The sequence below is a fragment of the Saccopteryx bilineata genome, chromosome 1 (genome assembly GCF_036850765.1).
Source record: "Saccopteryx bilineata isolate mSacBil1 chromosome 1, mSacBil1_pri_phased_curated, whole genome shotgun sequence".
NCBI classification, from domain to species: domain Eukaryota; kingdom Metazoa; phylum Chordata; class Mammalia; order Chiroptera; family Emballonuridae; genus Saccopteryx; species Saccopteryx bilineata.
The window spans coordinates 88506359-88526877 of record NC_089490.1 but is presented as its reverse complement, the minus strand read 5'-3'; the positions used below and the strand labels follow the sequence as shown (position 1 = coordinate 88526877).

The 20519-nt window shown below is 53.2% G+C and overlaps 1 protein-coding gene across 1 annotated transcript; it reads right to left on the bottom strand.

Annotated features, from left to right (window-relative positions):
* Positions 1-1177: 1177 nt before the first annotated feature.
* Positions 1178-20219, bottom strand: SUN2 (Sad1 and UNC84 domain containing 2). Its single transcript, XM_066257909.1, has 18 exons — positions 19961-20219; positions 16658-16816; positions 15639-15829; positions 15128-15265; positions 14448-14543; positions 13944-14037; positions 13147-13217; positions 10854-10981; positions 8496-8750; positions 7990-8067; positions 7579-7622; positions 6875-7040; positions 6395-6616; positions 6001-6085; positions 5475-5590; positions 5184-5351; positions 4828-4920; positions 1178-2754 (listed from the first exon to the last, which is right to left on the bottom strand). The coding sequence occupies exons 2-18, from the start codon at positions 16777-16779 to the stop codon at positions 2641-2643; spliced, it is 2181 nt and encodes a 726-aa protein (XP_066114006.1). The 5' UTR covers positions 16780-16816; positions 19961-20219; the 3' UTR covers positions 1178-2640.
* Between the last annotated feature and the right edge of the window lie 300 nt (positions 20220-20519).

Below are 20519 nucleotides of genomic sequence, written 5' to 3'. Positions count from 1 at the left end.
TGGTGCTAGTTGCAGAGCAAAGCAGTTGTTGGGTGAAATGGGGAGGGAAGTGAGCAGTCGGTGGGGGGTGAGCCTAATGTAGGATTAGCTCTTTTCCAGGACCTTGAGTTCAGTGACTGGCCTGAAGCATCAGGGCTGGGCTTGCACTCCACCCAGCACTTCTCTGTGGTTATCCTCAAGCCCTGTACTGCTGACCTGTTCCTGCCTTCCAATTCCTCAGCCATGATGGGGACCTGCCCCGGGCCAGGCGTCAGGGTCAGGATAAGAGGCATGTATTTGCGAGTCCAGTTGGGGAACCACCCTGGCCCTTTGAGCAGCTCATTAGGGGCACTGAATCTGGGGAAGTGTTTATGGGGAAGGACCAGGACCTGTCCCCTCGAGCTGGCAGAGTCTGGCTCTTCAGGGGACCCCCGTCCTTGTCCCATCCCAACAGATACAAGGGGCAAATGTCTTAACTCCCACAGAGAAGGATCACAGCCCTGAAGGCAGACATGGTCACTAGTGAAGCAGACAGCTACCTTCTACTCAAATGGCACTAAGATGCCAGAAAAAACCTCTCCATAATGGGTATCAGTGTTGGCTAAGAAAGCCACCTCACTCTCTCCTCCCAGCCCTTGAGCCCCATCCCCCATCACAGCTGGGTTTTAGCTGAAAGGCCTGGTTTTCTAAAGTAGGAGTAAGTCTTTGAGGCATTGTTTTCTTTCTTTTTTTTTTTTTTTGTATTTTTTTGTATTTTTCCGAAATGGGATAGAAATGGGGAAGCAGTCAGACAGACTCCCGTATGTGCCCGACCAGGATCCACCCGGCATGCCCACCAGGGAGCGATGCTCTGCCCCTCCGGGGCGTCGCTCTGTTGCAATCAGAGCCATTCTAGCGCCTGAGGCAGAGGCCACAGAGCCATCCTCAGCGCCCGGGCCAACTTTGCTCCAATGGAGCCTTGGCTGCGGGAGGGGAAGAGAGAGAGAGGAAGGAGAGGGGGAGGGGTGGAGAAGCAGATGGGCGCTTCTCCTGTGTGCCCTGGCCAGGAATCAAACCCGGGACTCCTGCACACCAGGCCGATGCTCTACCACTGAGCCAACCGGCCAGGGCCGAGGCATTGTTTTGACTAAATTCATTCTCGTTTCCCAAGAGCTGATTCCTTGTGTAGTGGCCAGATAAAAACCATGTACTCCATCAGTCCTGGGCATATTTTATTTTTTGCATAGACATAAATTATAATCTGGAGATAAAAAAATTAAGAACCCAATAGTGCAGCATTTGTGACAGAAGAGCACAAAACAAAACCAGGTTGTCTGGGGGCAGAGGCTGTGCAGGACTGGCGCTGGAGGAGCACAGGATGGCCTGGGGCCTCGCCTTCACTCCAGCTCCCTTCTGCAGCAGCCCAGTAAGGGCCAAGCCCTCTTTCTTCCTAAGGGCACCTGCCTGTGCTGGCAGCCCCTCTTGTCTAGGGCATTATAGGGAACTGAAGTCACCCAACACCCCACAGAACAGGGCTAGGAATCAAGCCCTTAGCTTTTCAATTTAAAAAACAGACCTTGAAAAATATTTACATAATATAGCAGGGCCTGCTGGGTCAAAAAGTCCCTGCTCAGACCCCTGCCCTACCTAGCTCCCCCCTCCCCATCCCCAGGCCCCCATAGAAAAAGCCAGAAAGGAAATAATTGAGCAAGAGCTGAAAGAGCCCTAAGGGGGTGGCTGAGGGTGAGGACCACTTACACCATGAAGGATGATGCAGGGCCCACAAGGCAGACTGACTTCCCACCATGATACCCTGAATATCACCTTGTTATAACTGGGCCACCAGGAGAGCCCAGGGAGTCCCCTGCTCCCAACCTTCTAGCTGATCCCAGATGCTTACAGCCTCAGAGGACAGGTCTGGGCTCCCTGCACCCTGGGGGAATGTGGCAAGCTTCAGGGGACAGGCCCCGGTCCCAGCATCAGAAGAGAAAGAGCAACTAATATTCCTAGCAGAGGGGATCCTACAGGGATGGCCCCTGGGTCCCTCAGAGGCTCATAGGAACCGGACCTAGGGTACAAGCAGACCCTTGCCCACCTCAGCTGAGGGCAAATACAGTGTACAAAAGCCTCTCAAGGAACCTGTGGGCCAAGCTCTCCTAGGTTGATGGCACTGGCTTCTAGAAAAGACCAGCCACCCTCTACCAGGAGCTTCCCGCCTGTTGCCCAACCTCACCCTCCTCCCACAGGGCTTCCCTTCCCTACCCCAGGCCCTCACTTACACCACCCGTGGCCTTGGCAAGTGCATCATTCACATAACCTCCCAACAGCTTCTTCAGTGCCAGCCCCTCACCCTGTGGAGGGGTCGCAATTGCTGGGACAGGTTTACTCATCACCTCTCCTGCCTCAGTCCCATGTGATATGCTACATATGTACACCCTCCCAGGAGGGGAAGGAGATGCCTGAAGCCTGGCATGAGAACGACAGAGCCCGCTGTGCCCTGGCACCACCCTGCTGCTAGGAAAGCCCTGCATGTTCTTTCTCCTCTCCACTTGGCCAGGGGTTCTTGCTCCTGGAAGTCAGTGCACGATCAAGCATGTGCAGGAAGTGGCAGGGTGCTGCTCTCCCACTTCCAGAGAAGGCACGGCTGGCCTCCCAGCTGGCTGGCAGCAGCACAGGGAAGGCCTAGTGGGCGGGCTCCCCATGCACCCGGAAGCGGTAGATGCAGGTATACTCAGGGTGGCCCCAGTTAGTCAGGATCCGCAGCTCCACCACCTGGTATGTGGCCATTTTAGAGTCCTAGCAGGAGAAGGAAGAGGTTAAGAGTGTCAGAGAGCCCCCCAGACCTCACTGATAGCAGGCAGGAGAGGAGATACCACCACTAGGACCACATGTTCCTCTCCCCTAGGGCCTCTGCAGAGACCTGTCTTTAGACCCTGGAGGAGTTTCAAGCTGATGGACTAAGGGGCCCCAGGGGCTTCAGAGATCCTACAGGGGCCACCCATCAGGGCCACATGGAAATGTCCTTGGAGCTGGGAGTGGCACATGATCCCAAACCGACAATTCAGGTTCTCAATCATTACTGTCAACGGGCAGAACCACCTCCATGGAGAGTTTGCTGCTACATGTTGATGTCAGGAAAGAATCCCTTTATAAACTTTAGAATTTTTTCTTTTCTTTTTTAAGTTCCTATCAGGCCTCTCTATGCTCAAAAAACTACAATTTTTAATTAAAATTTTTTTTTTTTTTTTTTTTTTAGCGAGAGAGAAGGGGGCAAATAGGGACAGACAGGAAGGGAGAGATATAAGAAGCATCAATTCTTTGTTGCTGCTCCTTAGTTGTTCATTGATTACTTTATCATATATGCCTTGACCAGGGAGCTCCAGCCAAGCCAGTGACCCCACTCAAGCTGGATGAGCCCATGCTGAAGCTGACCTTGAGGTTTTGAACCTGGGTCCTCTGTGTTCCAGGACAATGCTCTATCCACTGTGCCACTGCCTGGTCAGGCAAAAGCTACAATTTTTGGGTTCTTGCTCCTGGAAGTCAGTGCACAATCAAGCATGTGCAGGAAGTGGCAGGGTGCTGCTCTCCTACTCCCAGAGAAGGCCAGCTTTTAAAGCAAGTTTCACCTTTTTTTTTTTTTTTTTTAATATTTATTCACTTTATAGAGGGGAGAGAGAGACAGAGACAGAAATGGGGGAGGAGCAGGAAGCATCAACTCCCATATGTGCCTTGACCAGGCAAGCCCAGGGTTTCGAACTGGCGACCTCAGTGTCGCCTTTATCCACTGCGCCACCACAGGTCAAGTCTCACCATTGATGGCCCAGCACAGTGTTCTGCTCTTCCTCTCCCTCCAGTCTCCTACACAGCCTCTTGTCCTCCACATTCTCCTAAAGGTATAGTCTGCACGCATTCCCTGAGAAATCCCAGCTCCTCCCATGACTCAGTTATCACCTTGGAGCTCACAGCTCAGTCTGTATGTCCAGGCCTCATGACAACTTCACTGGACTGTCCCACAAGTGCCTCAAACTTGTTGGCCAAACCTGCCCCATCTCTGCGTTAGCCTCCCAGCTGCCCTCACCTCCACCATCTCCTCCCCTACTCCCAGCCAGGGCAATTGTGTCCCGCCACCCTTGGTCCTCCAAACACCCTCTTGTTAGCTTCAGTTCTGGCTTGCTTCCCTGCAACCATTCCCAACCAGTCTCCCTGTCTCCAGGCTTGTCCCCCTTGGATTCACCATTTACACCCAGTCACAGTGATCTTATTATAATGTATGTCATATTGTCATTTCTTTGCCTAAAACACGGCAATGCTCCACCCCAGCCCTGGGGGCTAAAATAAATACTTAGGCCTGGGATCCAGGCCTGCTTCTCCAGGCTCTCTTCCTGCTACTGTCCCTTTACCTCACATCCCCCACTGCACAGCAGAGTATTCCGAGTCCCTACCATTGGTGGTAGTTGCAGGCAACCTGCATCAGATTCATCTGGGCTATTTGTTAGAACACAGGTTTCTGAGTCCCAACGGCCCTAGGGAATCAACCTATTGGGGTAGAGCCTGGGACTCTGCATTTCAGGTTGAGTGGCCACAGTACAGTGTACTGCTTGAGGTCTGGCTGGGCCATGCTCAGACCTTTCCCAGGCATCTTTCCTAACACTGCATCTGGAAGGGGCCCCTCCCCTGTCTGATGTCTACTTGACACCTCTTCCAGTCACCTGGGACAGCTGTTTCCCATACCTCCAGCTGTGGGAGGGCAGGGTCTTTGGTTTCCTGCTCTGAACCCCCAGCACCTGGCACAGGGTAACTACCATAATATATCTGCTGAATGGATGAGAAAGTGAGTATGCCACCTCTGCTGGCAAAACAATCCTGTACCTGAAAATAAAAGGTCTGAATGGGCTCCCCATCCTGGTCGTAGGTGAACTGGCCAAGAAGGGTCCCCTCCTGCTGCAGGTCTTCATCAAACCCCTGTGAAGAGCAAAGGATGAAGGGAAGATCCTGGCCACCCAAGGATGAGTGCCTTCCCTCCCTGTTCCCACACTGGTCCCCTCCCACCTGGCGGACAGGGGATCTGAACAATGGACACTTCCTCCCTCTATAGCCCAGAACAACTGGGATCAAAGTACCATTTCCACCCTGGCACCATCTCTTCCAGATCTGCTCCCCTCCCCGGCCAAAGCATGACCTCAGTAGAGCCCCACGGGCTCACCCAGCACAGGTGGCATACTCACAAAAACAGCAAAGTCCTTGGGGGCACTGGAGATGGTGCTGTTGGGCGACAAAGACTTGGGGACATGCTCTAAGGTGACAGCAGTGGGGTGGATGCGGGCAGAGAGGCGAACTACAGCAAAGCCCTGCGGCCCTTGGAAGGCCCAACAGTTGCCTGGGTGCACATCTGGCTAGAGGGGAAAAAGTCAGGTCAGTGCAAGGCTGGTGACAAAGAGCCTGTCCTGAGTGTAGCTCTGGCTGACCTGGAGTGGGACGGTCACCCAGCTACACGGGAGACTGCTCAGGATACCTACCTGGAGGATGACGCGGGGTGACTGGGAATGGTACCACAAGGGGATACCGAAGAGGCTGAGGAGGGCCGTCTTGGTCTCATAGGTCTCGGAACATCGGGTGCTGATCACACTGGCCCCTGACACAGGAAAGAAAGGCAGTGTGGGTGCCTGGGGCCTGGACATTGGTGGAAGGGGAGACCAGATGACCAGCTCGGCTCAGTAGCCATAAAGACCCCAAGTTTAAAGGGCTGAGGCAGCTCAAGGAGGGACCACTATAGCCCATGTTCTCCCTGAGGGCAGAGGCAGATGCCCCAGGCCCAGTCTGCCCACCTAACCCAGACCACAGTGCAGCTATAACAGCCTCATCCCAGCCAAGGATGGTGTTGGGCACGTTCTGAATTCTCCCAGCTGCTGCTTGTCTTCGTCGTGAGTTCTAGGTTGGGTGACTGCTGATAAACCCTGCTTGCCTAGCACCACAGTGCTCCAGCAGATGCTGGATGCTAGTGCAGGGACCGGGCTCAGCAACAGAAAGGGGCAGCACACACACCTCCTGATTCCAGCGCATAGTCCACCATCCCGATGCGGTCCTCACTGTAGCGCTTCAGGGCCCGGTTTACAATGCGGTGCACCTCCTAAAACCCAGGCACCCAGAGCAGTTGTAGTGGGAGGCAGACTCATCTACCCTTGTGCTTCCTCTGACGGGGGCTAGGGACCCACAGACCCCTTTTGTGCTTGCACCACACTGGTGTCCCGACACACATGCCTCCCACACAGGTGCACCTCTACCCTCCCATATCAGCCTCAAAGTAAACACTGGAGCCCCTGCATGTCACTTGGTTCCTGGAATATTCCAGGGAGCTGACACTGTGGGACTGTGCATGTCTATAGCTCCCAGGAGGAAAGCAGTTTGTGTGTGTAAGTGGGGGTCCCAAGAACCTCACCTCCTCTGTCACCCCGATCACGCCTTCCTTCTGCAGCGTGAGCCCCAGGCTGGCCGCGGCCTCCTTCGCTGACTTGCCCTGCATCTCGGCCACATGGGTGAGGATCTTGCTCTCTAGCTCTTGAAGCTGAGCCTGCATCTCTTCTCGCTGAAGGAGCCCAGTGCGGGTTCCCCTACCGTGGAGGAGGAACTGACTGACCCAGGCAGGGAACTGAGACTCCACCTAGGAAACAAAAAAATGGTCTCACTTTGGGATGCTGGCTGGGAGGTGTCTGGCTTGTGTAAAGGGGTAGAAAAGAAGTTCTTGATAGAAGAATGGGAAGAACTCCCATTGAAGGAAAACAGCATGTGTCAAGTCCAGAGCCAGGGCTCATGGAACAGGCTGCACGGACAGGAAGCTTTCTGCCCCATGCAGACTGCAGGGACAGATGGCCTCACAGGGCGGGCTGTTCAGCAGGGTACTTAGACAGTTCCAACTCACATCATCCCGCAAGGCCTGGAGCTGCTGGGGCACCAGGCTCACTTGGTCTGCCACCGAGCTCTGCTTCAGGGTCAGGGCTGCCAGCTCCTGTCGCAGGCCTGCCACCTGGTCCTCCAGCCGCGCCAGCGCCTTCATGGAGTTCTCCCGGAAGGACTCCTGGGTCATCCTGCTCCCAAAGAGAAGAAGAAGATTTGGATCTCTGGTGAGGGGTAAGGACATGCTGGGGAAAACCAGAGGATCACCTGCAGGTGAATGCAAAGCCTACTCTTGGAGATCCTACTCTTGGGAGATCCTGGCTGTGAATGCAGCTCCGGGCTTGCCTGTACCAGGGAGTTAATTCTTATCCGGCTCCCTCTCTAAATGCAGATCCAGCATTCACTCAGCCTCAGCTGTTCACGCCCTCCATGAGCATGATGTCTAGGCATGGGAAGGCAGCCGCGCAAGGTTGTACAGAAAAGATGGTATGTCTGCATGACCCCAAGAATCCCAATTCTCTTGCTGTACCCCACACTCCCAACCTCCACTGCACCTCAAGGACAGGCTGTAAGCATATGGTTCCAAGCCAGGTTTCAGCCATCTGACTCTGCTTTGAACACAGTCTGAACTCTGCTCTGGGGCTCTGCTCCCCAGTCCTGCTTTGGGTGGGGGTGAGGGTGGGCAGGGGAAAGGCAGGCCTTGGCCAGACTGCAAGACCCAGTCAATACCTGTGCCACTCAGACTTCAGCTGTTGGAGTCGAGCCTCAGACTCCTGTTGGCAGGAACAAGGGAGATGTCAGGCTCAGAGCAGTCAGCCTCCCAGAGCAGTACCTGTTCCCTTTGGGGTTTTTTAACTCATCCCTTCCCCAGGGTCTCCCCACTGCTTCAGCAAATGTCAAACTGGCCTCCTAGTCTCACCCTGTATCTGGCACACTCGGGTATTCATATGTTCACTCATTCATTCAGCATGTTAGACCAATAGCATGGGCCGCTTGAAAGTGGCCCTCCCTGTCCTCCAGCACACTCCCAGGGCATCCCTGAGCAGACCCTTCAGGGAGCCATGTTGTTTATCTCAGCCCTAGAAGAGATGCCAACTTGGATCAGGGCCCCACTGTAGGGTTCACGTGCCCAAAACCCACCTGGGAGGCCTGGACAATCTTCTTGAAGAGGTCTTCTGAGTCTTGTTGATGTTCTGCCCTCAAGGTGACTAGTTCTTCCTGTCAGGCATAGTGACAGAGGCTGAGGATTTCACTGAGCTGTGCTCAGAGGACCACTTACTGGCAGTGTGTTTGGAATTCAAACCAGGCCTGATGGCAAACATCAGCTCCTGGTCTTGCTGCTACCATGCTTCTTGGAAACATGCACACCTCCCCTTAAGCTTTCCTGCACACCGACGTGGTGTCAGGCCCAGCACCAGGCACTCTGAAATCTCAAGTGCTCACAACTAGGGGGCGGGGGCAGCAGGAGAGTGTCTATTTTCAAGAAGAGGAGACTCAGACATAGAGAGGTAATTGCCAAGTGGCAGAGCTGTCTCTCATGTCTGTCACGGTGTGCAAGGTCTCGCCCCCTCCACCCCACACGCCCACTGTGTCACCTGCATATGACATTCAGCTCTAGCCCAGAGACCACAGCTCCTCTCCCCTACCTGGATCCGGGCCGCGGTGTCCCTGCGGAAGTCCTCCTTCAGGGCAGCCTCTCGGCGGTTCACCAGCCCCTCCAGGAGCACCAGGGTGTCCTCCTGGCTCAGGCTGCCACCACCTCCCTCACTAACAGCCCCTTGCCGCAGCTCCAAGCGTTCCAGGCGCATGGCCTCCTTCTGCCAGTTGGAGGAAAATTCGGCAGCAAGAGTTTCCAGGCGCCGCTCCAGAGAGTGTACGCGGGACAGAATGCGCTGCTCAGCCTGGCAGGGTGGGAGGGAGAACCCAAAGAGGTGAGGGACCTGCGACAACAGTGCTTCCTGAAGAGAAACGGAAGAGAATCCCAGATATGCCCAAATGTCAACACATGCTGGGTCCAAGGATCCCTGGACAGTCTCTCTGCCCTGCGGGTGGGCAAGTCCTTCTGCAGGTAACCGGGTTTGGTGGGTATGGTAACCAGGAAGCACAGGGCACTGGGACACAAGGGGGTGCTGGAAGGGTCTGATCCCAAGAAGGAGTGCACAAGGGACAGGTGAGAGGGGATCCAGTGCCCTCCCAGAAGAGGGTCTGAATGGAGGAGCAGCCCCAGAAGAGGAAGGATGGCCATTTGGGTGGCCTGCCGGGCTGAGCCCACCCCCCCTCCCCTCTCTAGGTGTAGTGTACCAGAGAGTGTGGCACCGAGAGGTTCATGGAACAATGGCTAAAAGGCCAAATAACTTGAAAAGGCTTTCTTTCTCCTAACTGGTTGCCCCACAGAGAAGATAGAATACGAGTCATTTGGACTTGAGGTTGGCATTTGATAGCATGCCATGAATTCTGAGAACCTTGTTGGCTTAAGAACAAAAATCGTTGCCAAGAGAAAGCATAAAACACAGTCTGTCAACTATCAAAGGGTGAGGCCAGTGGGTACACTGGGTACAGAGATTGCTTGATTTTTAAAAATTCCATTTTTTACATGACTCAAAAGCAAACAAACAGTAAAAGTCATGCTCCTGATCTCTGCCCCTCCCCCTCCCCTCCTCTCCATCCCTCCCAAACCAGGCAACTCTCTGTAACTCTGCTACTTCTTTTTCTCCTTTCTCTCTCTCTTTTTTTTCTTTTTACAAAAAAAAAGGTGATCTTGAAATTGAATTGTATTTAATGTCTTTACTAATTAAAAAAGGAAAATTTACAAATGCCAGGATATGTTATTTTAAGAAATAAGAAGATCATGGTCAAGAAAGTAATATCCACCAAAATAAATGATTAAAAATGTGATACCAAATTAAAGTCAGCAAGGTACACACAAAGTTAAATCATTACAATAAAGAGTTTAACTTTTTCATCGTGTACCTCAGGACCTGCACACATACATTCTGGTTATTTGTGCCCTTGTCACCACCCCCTCCCCACTGGACTGCAGGCACTTTCAGGGAGCAGTCTGGGCCTGTTCCATGGCCACGGTCCTGCCCTCTGCCCTGCATGTGCACCCTGTGCAATGCGGCCTTGCACGTGCTCCCATGGAGAGGAGGAGCCTATATCCCGTCCTTGAATCTAAACTGGCTCTGGGTTTGCTGAGGCCAATAGGATGTGGAGGAAGAGACAGGGTGCTAGTTCTGAAGTGAGGCCGCAAAAGGCTGGGCCTGATTCTGCTCCCTTGGAACCTGGATCAGCCTCTGTGAGAACATGATCGGGCTAGCCCGCTGGACAGCAGCAGCGCAGGTGGGGTACAGCCCACCCTGCTGCTCCACCAGCCAGCTGCAGACACATGAGGGAGCCCAGCCAAGACTGATCTGTCCCTGCACAGACTCAAAGAGCCAACTAGAGGACCCATAGACTCATGAGCTAATCAAAGGCTCGTACTCTTAAAGCACTGATTTTAGGGGTGGTTTATCTGCTAGTGGGTAACTGACCAACATTACCACCTTAGTTGTAGAAGGAGAAGGCGTTCAGTAAATACAAGGTAGGGCGAAAAAGTAGGTTTATGGCTGTGAGTACATGAAATACACAGTTTACTCCTGTAATATCACTTATTAATGATTGTACTGTTTTCCATATGAACAACTGTAAACCCACTTTGCCCCACCCTGTGTTTGTGAAATTGTGTTCGATAAAATAAAGCAAACAAGATGACTTGTCTGATTCCTTTTCCTTCTTTTGCCTGTGCCCAGGGTGGCAATTAACTTTGGGACAGTTCTGACTACTATCTAAGCAAACTGCCTCTCAATACGCACACTCCAAGTGGTAGAGAAAGGGTGCCAGGAAGGTGAGGCAGTGTCTCAGCTAGGATAGTACCTCTTCTCAGTCAGGCATGTCAGGAAGAAGCACAGGGAAACCAGCTATGGACAGGCTGAGGGAGGAGCCTGTGAACAAGCTAAGATGCTCACCTGGAAATGCGGAGATGCGTCTCTGGACTCCCACGCTGCACGCTGCTGGCCACCGCCCCGTGCTGCCCACCAGGAAACCACGGCTGGGTGGAATGTCTGCAGTCCGTATGGGTAGAAATACCAAGCACCTGTACACAGGGGAGGGTGGTTACCCAGGCTGGGGCCATAAGCATGATGGCACACATGGTAAGGACTTCAGCTTAATCAATGTTGGTCATCAGTAGCCTGTCTCATTTCATGGGAGCCATGCTTCTGCTGGCAAGTGGTACAAGAGCCGCACTTCCCAGTCTCCAAGGCAGCAACTCCACCAGACTGTCGTCCCAGAGTGTGTGCATTCTCACATCCCCTCAGGAATCCTCATCTTTCAGAACTTGCAATAGAACCCAGAGGCCCTGATGGTGGTTTTCAGCCCAAACTTTAAATCAGGATCACCCAGGGAGCTTTTAAAACACCCAGCGTCAGGCCTGGCCCTCCATAGGATGAGTTCATTGGTCTGACTCTAGGGGGACCCTCCATAGGTGAGTAGTAAAAGCTCCTCACGTGACTCTAATGGGAATCACTGAAACAGAATACACCTGCTAAAAAGGCCGCTGTCGGGGCCATCTGTGTTGTGATGCATTTATCCCTGAGCTGTGCATGTACATGTGTGTGCGTGTGTACCTGTGTACGGTGGTAAGGGCACCTGAAAAGGCCGTATTGGCTGAGGAGTCTTCACCCAGTAAGATGCCATACTTGTCACTCATCGGCTAGCAGCAGGTGCAACAGAAAGCACTTGGCTGCAGGCTTTCTGTCAGATCCCCTGGGCACGCCCTCCCTTACTGTACTCCCTGAGCAGGTCCCTCCACGGGGTGAGGGTGGAGCTCAGGTTAAACTGAGTTAACTCATGGGAAAGTACCTCCTGAACAAAATGCAGTACTGTTATAGAGGGTATTATTTTAAGGATGATGCCCACTTTCCAATGGATATGAACAAGCTGTTCTTGTAACAGAAACAAAAAGGAAATCAACAACTGGAGAAAATGTTCTACCTTGACATTAGTAAAAGAAATACAAGTTGAATAGATGCTAAATCTATAAAACCAAATACCTAAAAAATAATAAAGCATGATCTCTAATTATAAATTAGTACAATTATTAAAATTGAACCTGGGGTCCATGGAGGCAACCCTTATGGAATTGTGAAACTCATGTGAGACTGCCAAATAAAAAGTTGACACAAATGTACATATAAGGCCCTGGCCGGTTGGCTCAGTGGTAAAGCGTCGGCCTGACGTGCAGGGGTCCCGGGTTCGATTCCAGCCAGGGCACACAGGAGAAGCACCCATCTGCTTCTCCACCCCTCCCCCTCTCCTTCCTCTCTGTCTCTCTCTTCCCCTCCCGCAGCCAAAGCTCCACTGGAGCAAAAGTTGGCCTGGGTGCTGAGGATGTCACCATGGCTTTTGTCTCAGGCGCTAGAATGGCTTTGGTTGCAAAGGAGCAACAGCCCAGATGGGCAGAGCATCACCCCCTAGTGGGCATGCTGGGTGGGTTCTGGTAGAGCGCATGCGGGAGTCTGTCTCTCTGCCTCCCTGCTTCTCACTTCAGAAAAATACAAAAAAAGAGAAAAAAAGTACAGATCTACACACATATATATGTACACGTACACATACACACAATGATTACAACTATGTAACAAATTTGGAACTCCCATGATAGAGACTGGGATAATGTAGAGCATCTCACAAAGATAGCATCTTAGAGTAAAAGGTGTATTTACTTCTTTTTACTACTTCATTGCTTGGATCTTAAAGATAGTTAAAGTTTGAACTTGATCTTGTAACAATAACTCACTCATCCAGACTATGTCCTGATTTGGAATGGAGAAAAAATTACTACTAACAACTGTCAGAGTCCCTGATTTTTACCCCGTTACTCCTGTACTAGGCATGTTCTGACCTAGGTGGCTCCAAACCTCCTCTAGACATGCCAGGCAGTCCAGAGTGGCTATTGAGGACAAGATCAGTGGGTAGGGGCATTTACCCTTTCACTCACTGGGCACCCTGAGAACACAGTAGCATTAGTCAGCAGAGGACCCAGGAGAGCCAGACAGGACTGGTCTAAGGCTCAGGTCTCAGGGTTCATGAGGTGCTCAGGTGCAGTCCAACCCCACTCATCCAGTAGGTGATCACCGTCCCTCTAGTTTTCTATTCTGCTCAACACCAGCCTCTGCCCACACTGCCCTGCCTATCTGGCTTACCAGCCCCATCCCGGCAGCTCTTGTCCTACCCATTTCCTGTAACAGCGGGTCAGCTCACCATAGGTCAGCCCTGTCAGGAGCAGCAGCAGCAAGAGGAACCACAGGAACATCTTCAGGGATGAGAAGCGCCTGGGCCATGGGAGGGGTGAGCAAGGAAGGCAAGGGTGTCAAGAGAAATTCAGGCCTCTGGGTTTCCCCCCAGGGAGTCCCTTCAGACTTTTTCTGAGTGCTAAACTGAGGCTGAAGTGACACTCTTGAGTGTCTCATCCTGCCAGAGCCAAATAGGACTCTTTCGAGGTCTTGGAATAACGGGGACAATTATGACCTAGGAGTTCACTGTTGTTATTAAAAATAAGTAGTGAAATCTTAAAAAAATAAAAATAAAAATTTTCATATACAGAGGTCCTCTAAGCAAGAAAATATATATTAAAAAATGGAACTACTTCAACAACATCTTCTTTTAAATAAACGAGGAACCTTTTTTTCTTGGTGACATGAATCCATCCTTGCCCCTCTTCTCAGCAGAGCTGGCCACCCACTCCAACCAGGATGATGGCCAGAGGGACCCTGACTTCTTGGCTCAGTCTTCTCCCCTCCGCCAAGGGGCCAGTTCCCAAACCCTGGCACTACTGGGCCAGGGACTTCAGACCCATGGCACCCTCAGGCAGCCTCTGAACATGGGGTGGGAAATTCTGGGGTCTAGGCCATCACAGGGTCCAGAAGGAAACTGAATATCCTGAGAAACACCACTGGTGGGTTAGAGCCTACGACCTGACCAGTAGGAAGAGACCAAGCCTGTCTGAGACTTCTGTTTGGAACTTTCTGAATCATTGTCCAGGCAGGAATCTCGCTCACCTGGTTAAAACGAAGACGTCAAGGAGGGAGGCAGCTGTCGTCAGGCGGTACCAGGTGGTGCCAACCCACCAGTAGAGGAGTCCAAAGAGCCGGCCTAGAAGAGAGACCATGAGGCCTAAGTGTCACCCTGAGCCAGCGGCGGCCCGCGGGTCATGGCTTCAGGGCACCGCTTCCTCTCCACCTGCAGTCCTCCCTGCCGCTACTAACATGGACCTGCCAGAGCACCATTGCCTTCGCTGACAGCTGGCTACCCAGTTCCTGAAATCCCACCTGCCTGCTCTGCCAGTGCCCTTGGTCCTGTCCACAGCTGCTCCTGCCTGTCCAAGTGAGGATATTCCCATGGCTCTTGGCTCCCAGTGGTTATTCCAGAATTATTTGTTTTAACCAGGTGAGTTTCCCAGATGGTCCTATAGTGGTGTCTGCATACCCAACCTCAGGGAGATGAGTGAGAAGGGACTACTGTAGGGAATGGAAGCAAGTGTGCACTGAACAGCCAGCACCCACCTGGAAAAGTGACCACCATCCAGAAAAAAGTGCCTGCCTGAGAGACAGCGTTCCTTAGCCATGAACCTGAAGTCCGCTGGTCCATCTCCGAGTATCCTGCAGAGATGGAGAAGAAAGTCAGCCTGTCCTCATTCAGAAAGGCCCTGGGATGTGGTGACTGCCTATTACTTATCATCTCCCTTAGACTGTGAGCCGAGACCACGCATCATTTTCCTTCACGTTCTCAGAGAGTCACATAGGCTTGGCACCTAGTAGGTCAGTAACTGTCTGCTGAGGGAACTTTCAATAGGTTTCTGACATTTTCCTTGAGCTCCTCACCTGCATCCCTCCCCTCACGGACAATCCTTCAACCACTGTTCAGACCTGGACCAAGGGATCAGGCACCTTCTCTGTGTGAAGCCTGTGTTAAAAGGCTGGCCAGAAATAAGCTCAACAATGGAGCTGACCGCAGGCCTAGTGGGGCAGGGGCACCCAGTGTGTTGGACACCCTAGGCTAGGGTTCAGGAGGGACGCCCAGATGATCTGTGGAGGTGCCCGCCAGACACTGCGCTCTCTCAAGCTGTCAGGGGCGCCTTCCCCTGCTTCCCATCACCTCCCCTGCAGTCCTGGAACCTGCTGGAGCATCGCCCGTCTCCCTGAGGCTGAGGTGGACGGCGTCGCCTACCTACATAGTCGCGTACCTACATAGTCATCCTCAGAGGAGTAGCCCGAGGAAGACCCGAGGAAGTCCTCGGAGAGCTTGGTCTCTGCCAGTCCGTTGACTTTGCTGCTCTCGGAGCCCCCTGTGCCTCTCCTCTTCCTCACCCGCAGGGCTTCACCTGCGGAGGGAAGAATGCAGGGTTCTCCTGGGGAACAGAGGTGCCGATGAAGGCATTCTGGAGGGCTGTGTGGGGACACCCTGATAAACAGATGAACTCTGTCCTTGGCCTCTCCCAGCTCTCTGGGACCCTCTGGGGTGAGCTGGGCCCAGCCCCTCTTTGTCTCCTGGGCTTGGAGCAGCAACATGGCTACTTCATCTTCTAAAGGAGCCTGGAAGTTTAGACACCTGGCTGCTTTTCCAAGGGTTTCTGAACACAGGAGCCCTTCCTCTGGCTCAGCATGTTTAGGAAACCTGGGGGGAAGGAGCCAGCATCTGGGACCTTAAGTTTCCAGAAGAAGCGAAGTCCCAGGAGAAAGGCTGCAGATACTTACTCCAATAGGGGTCACTGTGCAGCTGGTTGTCAAGGATGGCACTCCTGGCGAGGGAGGCAGCCCGGGGACTGCCAAAATAGGACTCCCTGACCACGGACTCGCTGTAGTAGGAGGTGTGTGTGTCAGAGGATGGGTCCAGCTGTGGAGCTGGAGAAAGGCGCCTGGTGTTGCTGGACTTCCTCTTCAGGGTCCTGCGGGGGGTCAGCCAGAAAGGAAGAGCAGAACAGGCAGGTGAACCCAGCCAGGAACAGGAAGCCAGTCCCCTTGCCCTCCTGCAGTGAGTAGGCTGGCCTTGTTGCTAGGAAACTAACAGCTCCCCATTACTGACTGGCTGCAGAGCTGAGCACAGGCAGTTCCTCTGCTTCCATTATCTTCAAAAATCTCACTAGCGGTTAAGGGAGATTGTCAAGGTGATAGAATCAAGATTCAAACCCAGGTCTCTAAGTCCAAAGCCAAATTTTTTTCTCGTGCTTCATTGTGGATTAGTAATTTCTACAATCCACTGAAAACCTGAACAAACCCAATCTGACCTCCAGGAGCCTGCTGTGGGGCTCATGTCTACAAGGGGGGGCCCGGTGAGGCTGGCGCCTGCCTTACTCATTTTCTAGTGCCCCTGGGATCCATTCCTCTCCACAGCTGCTTGGCTGGCCCTGCTGCGGCCCTACCCTCGGTGAGACACAAGGGTGTGGGTCTGGGGAGGACGGCCAGATGGGCACACCCATCTATAGCAGAAGGGGATCCTGTAAGCCCAGCTTGCAGTGTCGGGGTTTCCGGTCTAGCTTACTCTTGAAGTTGCCTCCCCACTTCCTGTTCTCTGAACATGAGGGCAGCAGCCTGGCTTACATTAAGAGAGAAGGACTGGTGCCAGTCCTGGCTTCCCTGTAGCTGTTCATGGCCCCTTGACTGGACATGGGCATCTTATCTCTGCCCATGAAGGTCACAACAGGAAGAGGCTGCACAGTGAGTTGCCTGAGTCCTCTGCTCTGCACATCCACACAGGGGTGGTGGGGCTCCCCTACCTGAAAGGACTGTCTTTAAACAGGGTGCTCTGGCTCCCAGCCACTGAGCTCCCTCCACTGCTGCTGCCGCCGTCATCATCCACCTGGGAGTAGCGTGTGAGGCGCTGGCTTCGACGAGACATGATGAGGTGAGATGGGGACCCTTCCCCTAAAGAGAGTCTTGGGAGAGAAAGGAGGACAGGTGAGGTTGCGGCAGTTGGCAGCTCCTCCCTGGGGGAGGAAAGACTAGGCACTCTCTCCCAATGAAAAGATCACCCCCTGTGATCAATCAAAACAGCCTGAGATGTGGGTGACAGCACCACCCACTCTGCTACAGTCTACACCCAGCCCTGGGCTCACTTTGTACCCAGGCAGCCTTTTTCCATGAGGTTTCCTAATTTTCAGTTTATCTGACACCGTGCTTCACGAGAGCCAGCGTTGTACAATACTTTCTGCAACTGTGGTAAGTGGCACACGATAGGCACACAAAAGATGCTAAATGAGTGCCTTCAATCACTGCTGCCCCACACAGAACCTGTGGCCCTGCATTCCACTGCATTGCCCTCCCCTGGAGCGGTGTCCTCTCTCATTCTAGATGCTTCTCTGGTGAGACACGCTTTCCTTTCCTTGTAGCTCTACTCATTTGATCAGGCCCCAGTCAAACTGGGACTCCAGAAAACCTTCCCTGGTACATGCCCCCAGCATTCTAACAGTGGCCATCTGCTGTATACCCCTGGGCTGGTTACTGTGTGGGAGGTGACGACAAAACACTTTGTAAATACTACCTAGGTACCTCGCTCCTTACAGGTATTTCTGATCCTATAAGCAAGGGAGAATCCTGAGACACTAAGATGACTGGTAACTGCCCATAGCCACCCAGCCTGTAAGGGACAGAGAGCCAGGGTTTGAGCTCAGATTTGACATGTGATAGGGCCTGGGTCTTTCCACCCTACCATGAAGTTTTCAACTTGTTTCAGAAATGTATAGTGTATCCCCAACTAGAGTCCTTTACAGCCTAAAATATGTTCGCAACAGTCTGTACATAGAATTGTTACACAACAAATATTTGTTAACAAACTAACAAAACAGGGCGGTAGAGCAGGAGTGTGGGATTACAGGGGCCGGAAATCAAGGCTCGGGAACCGAGAACTAGGACTGAGAGGAGGCTGGGTGAAGGACCTGGCAGAAGGTACCGTTCTACCACCTGAGGAGGATTAATAAAGTCTAGAAACCCGGCCTGACCTGTGGTGGCGCAGTGGATAAAGTGTCGACCTGGAAATGCTGAGGTCGCCGGTTCAAAACCCTGGGCTTGCCTGGTCAAGGCACATATGGGAGTTGATGCTTCCAGCTCCTCCCCCCTTCTCTCTCTCTCCCTCTCTCTCTCCTTTCTAAAAAATGAAGAAAAAAAAAAAAGTCTAGAAACCCAAGTTTGAAATGTCAGATTGCCAATGTGAGGGGTGTCAACACGCTGCCTCTGCCCGTCCAGGTTATAGTCATTGTTACTCAGGCCCACTCAAGGGCTCCTCCTAATAATATTCCTGGGTCATACTTAAATTACTAGTTCTCTGGGTTGTGTGGTGGGCATAGACTCTTAACATATCTCAACTCAGACTATGAAAACCAGAAGGTCTGGTTAGTCCAGCTAGAGAATTCTAGAAAGTCCTCTTCTGAAAAACAAGCGGCCTCATACCTTGCTTTTTGTTTTTAATTTTTTTTTCCCCATTGATTTTTTGGGGGGGAGGGAAAGAGGGAGGAAGATGGAGGAAGAGAGAGTAACAAGGAGAGGAAGAGAGAGAGAAGCATCAACTCATTGTTCCACTCAGTAGTTCCAGTTAGTTGCGCACTCATTGGTTGCTTCTCATGTGTGCCCTGACCAGGGGATCCAACCCACAGCACACTAGGAGGATGTTCTATCGACTAAGTCACCATGCCAGGACCCTTCTGTCTTGGTCTGATTCGCATCTTCTCAGGTGGATGTCCACCCAACGTCCTCCCCTGGTTCTAGCCAATGTTGGTAAAGGACCGACTGGTAGTAGCCAAAGCAGGAAGTTGGCCTGAGTTCTTTTCTATATTCAACTCCTTATTAGGTAATTCCACCCCCACTACTGCCCTCCCACCTGAAAGCTCCAAATACCCACACAGGCTCCTCCTCTTAACTTCTGCCCTGCTGCAGTGGAGGCCTCCACTCCCGGGCAGAAACAAAGCAATGTGTTTACACAACACTGAAGACTGAGGCTGGCAAAAACACAGATATTCATATTGAGGTGGTGGAAAGGCTGAAAGCTGTTAGCACCTCCACGCTCCCAGGGGAGCCTCTTAGTCTTTCCTGTGGCATGCTGCTAACACAAAACAGTTTGCATTTCTCAAGATGAAAAAGGTCAAGGCTTTATCCACCAAAACAAAACAGAGGAGCCGCTAGCTCAGATATTTTGCATATGAAAACAGACACCCCCCCATCCCCCCCCACGATCAGTTAAAAAAACTCTCAACTAAAACATCTCTCCCCACTTCTGAGCTGAACCACATCCTTTTCTTAACACCACCTTCCGCCACCCTATCGCAAACTTATATGACAGTATCTATCCGATGTTCAGTCTTAACGTGGATCTTGGGTATCTTGCACGGGCTGTTTTCACTCTGGGGCATTGTCACATTACGTTTCCTCCTGGGGCCTGTAAAACGCTCCAGGTGCTAACTTCCTTTATTTCTTACCCGCTGAACACATAGAAAAAAATTTTTTTTCTTTTTAACCAACCGCGAGCCTTCCCTGCTTCTCTGCTCTAAGGCACACTCCCTCCCCGTTTGTTTGGTTTCTTTTTAGAACTGAACAAAATGGGCCTTCCTCCTATTTCCTGAGTTCTGACACTCAGAGGCAGAGAACTGCCTGTCCCTGGAAACTGCCTGACTGGCACGAAAACATGGGCACTGCCCTGCACTGGTTTGGGGCAGCCCGGTCTTCACTCTTCTTCTCCCGGGGAGTTTCTGCCCAAGGAAGTCCCGCCTGGAGACATCCGCCCTCCGTGGGGACCAGTGCGGCAGCCAGCCCTGGGGGCGGGGACCTGGCAGAGATGAGTCAGGGCGGTTGGCCTTGGCCCGGCGCTGGCCCTGCCCGACCGGCCCAGGGGCGTGCGCCGGGCGGGGCTGGAGCCTGGCCCAGCTTGGCCCGGAGAAGAACCAGGCCTGGGCAGCTTGGCCCTAGCCGAAGCGGCCCAGTGATGACCCCGGGGTCAGGCCTGGCCCGGCGTCCGCGGGGAGGCGGGCGAGTCCGGCCCACCACCTTCGCCCCGCGTGTTCGCTCGCCTGAGGCCCACGAAAGGCTGTTACCTGCTACCACGGCTGCTCCGTGCGGGGACGGGGGCGTCCGAGGCCCGCGGTGCCACCCGGGCGCGCCCCCTTTCACCGTCAGAATCCCGCGAACGGCGCTCTGCGCGCGGGCCCGAGGCGCCGAGGAGCGGCGGCGCAGGACGGGGCCGGCGGGCGGGAGCTGCGAGAGCGGTGACAATGCCGCCCGCGCAGAACTGCGCGAGTGGGGCCGAGCGGTGCGCGCGTGGCGGAGTGTGTATGTGTGCGCCTGTCAGTCAACCCTGACAGGCCGTGGCCCATTGGCCAGGCCCCTCCCGCTTCACCGCCCACCGCCACCTCCTATTGGGTGGTTTGAACACAAAGGCCCCGGCTCGCCCCGCCCACCGCGTGGCCCCGCGGGCCGGGCGCGCCCAGTTAGCAGTCCGCGCGTGGGAGGCGCGAGGGTGACGTCTGGACGCTGAGAACTCAACTGGATCTCGCAGGTGGCTGGCTGCTCCGCCGGTCGTCTCTGCGCACTTGGCTCCCCGTTCCAATGATTCAAAACACCTGAGGGCTCCCTCTAGCGCTCCACACCGCTCGT

Bases quoted from the DNA above. Each gene is read 5' to 3' on its own strand.
- SUN2 (XM_066257909.1), bottom strand. From the start codon at position 16,779: ATGTCTCGTCGAAGCCAGCGCCTCACACGCTACTCCCAGGTGGATGAT. The intron at 14,544-15,127 runs GTACGCGACTAT...CCATCTCTGCAG, and splicing joins CTCTGAGGATGACTATGTAG to GATACTCGGAGATGGACCAG. The intron at 6,617-6,874 runs GTGAGTTGGAAC...TTTGTTTCCTAG, and splicing joins TCCAGGCCTTGCGGGATGAT to GTGGAGTCTCAGTTCCCTGC.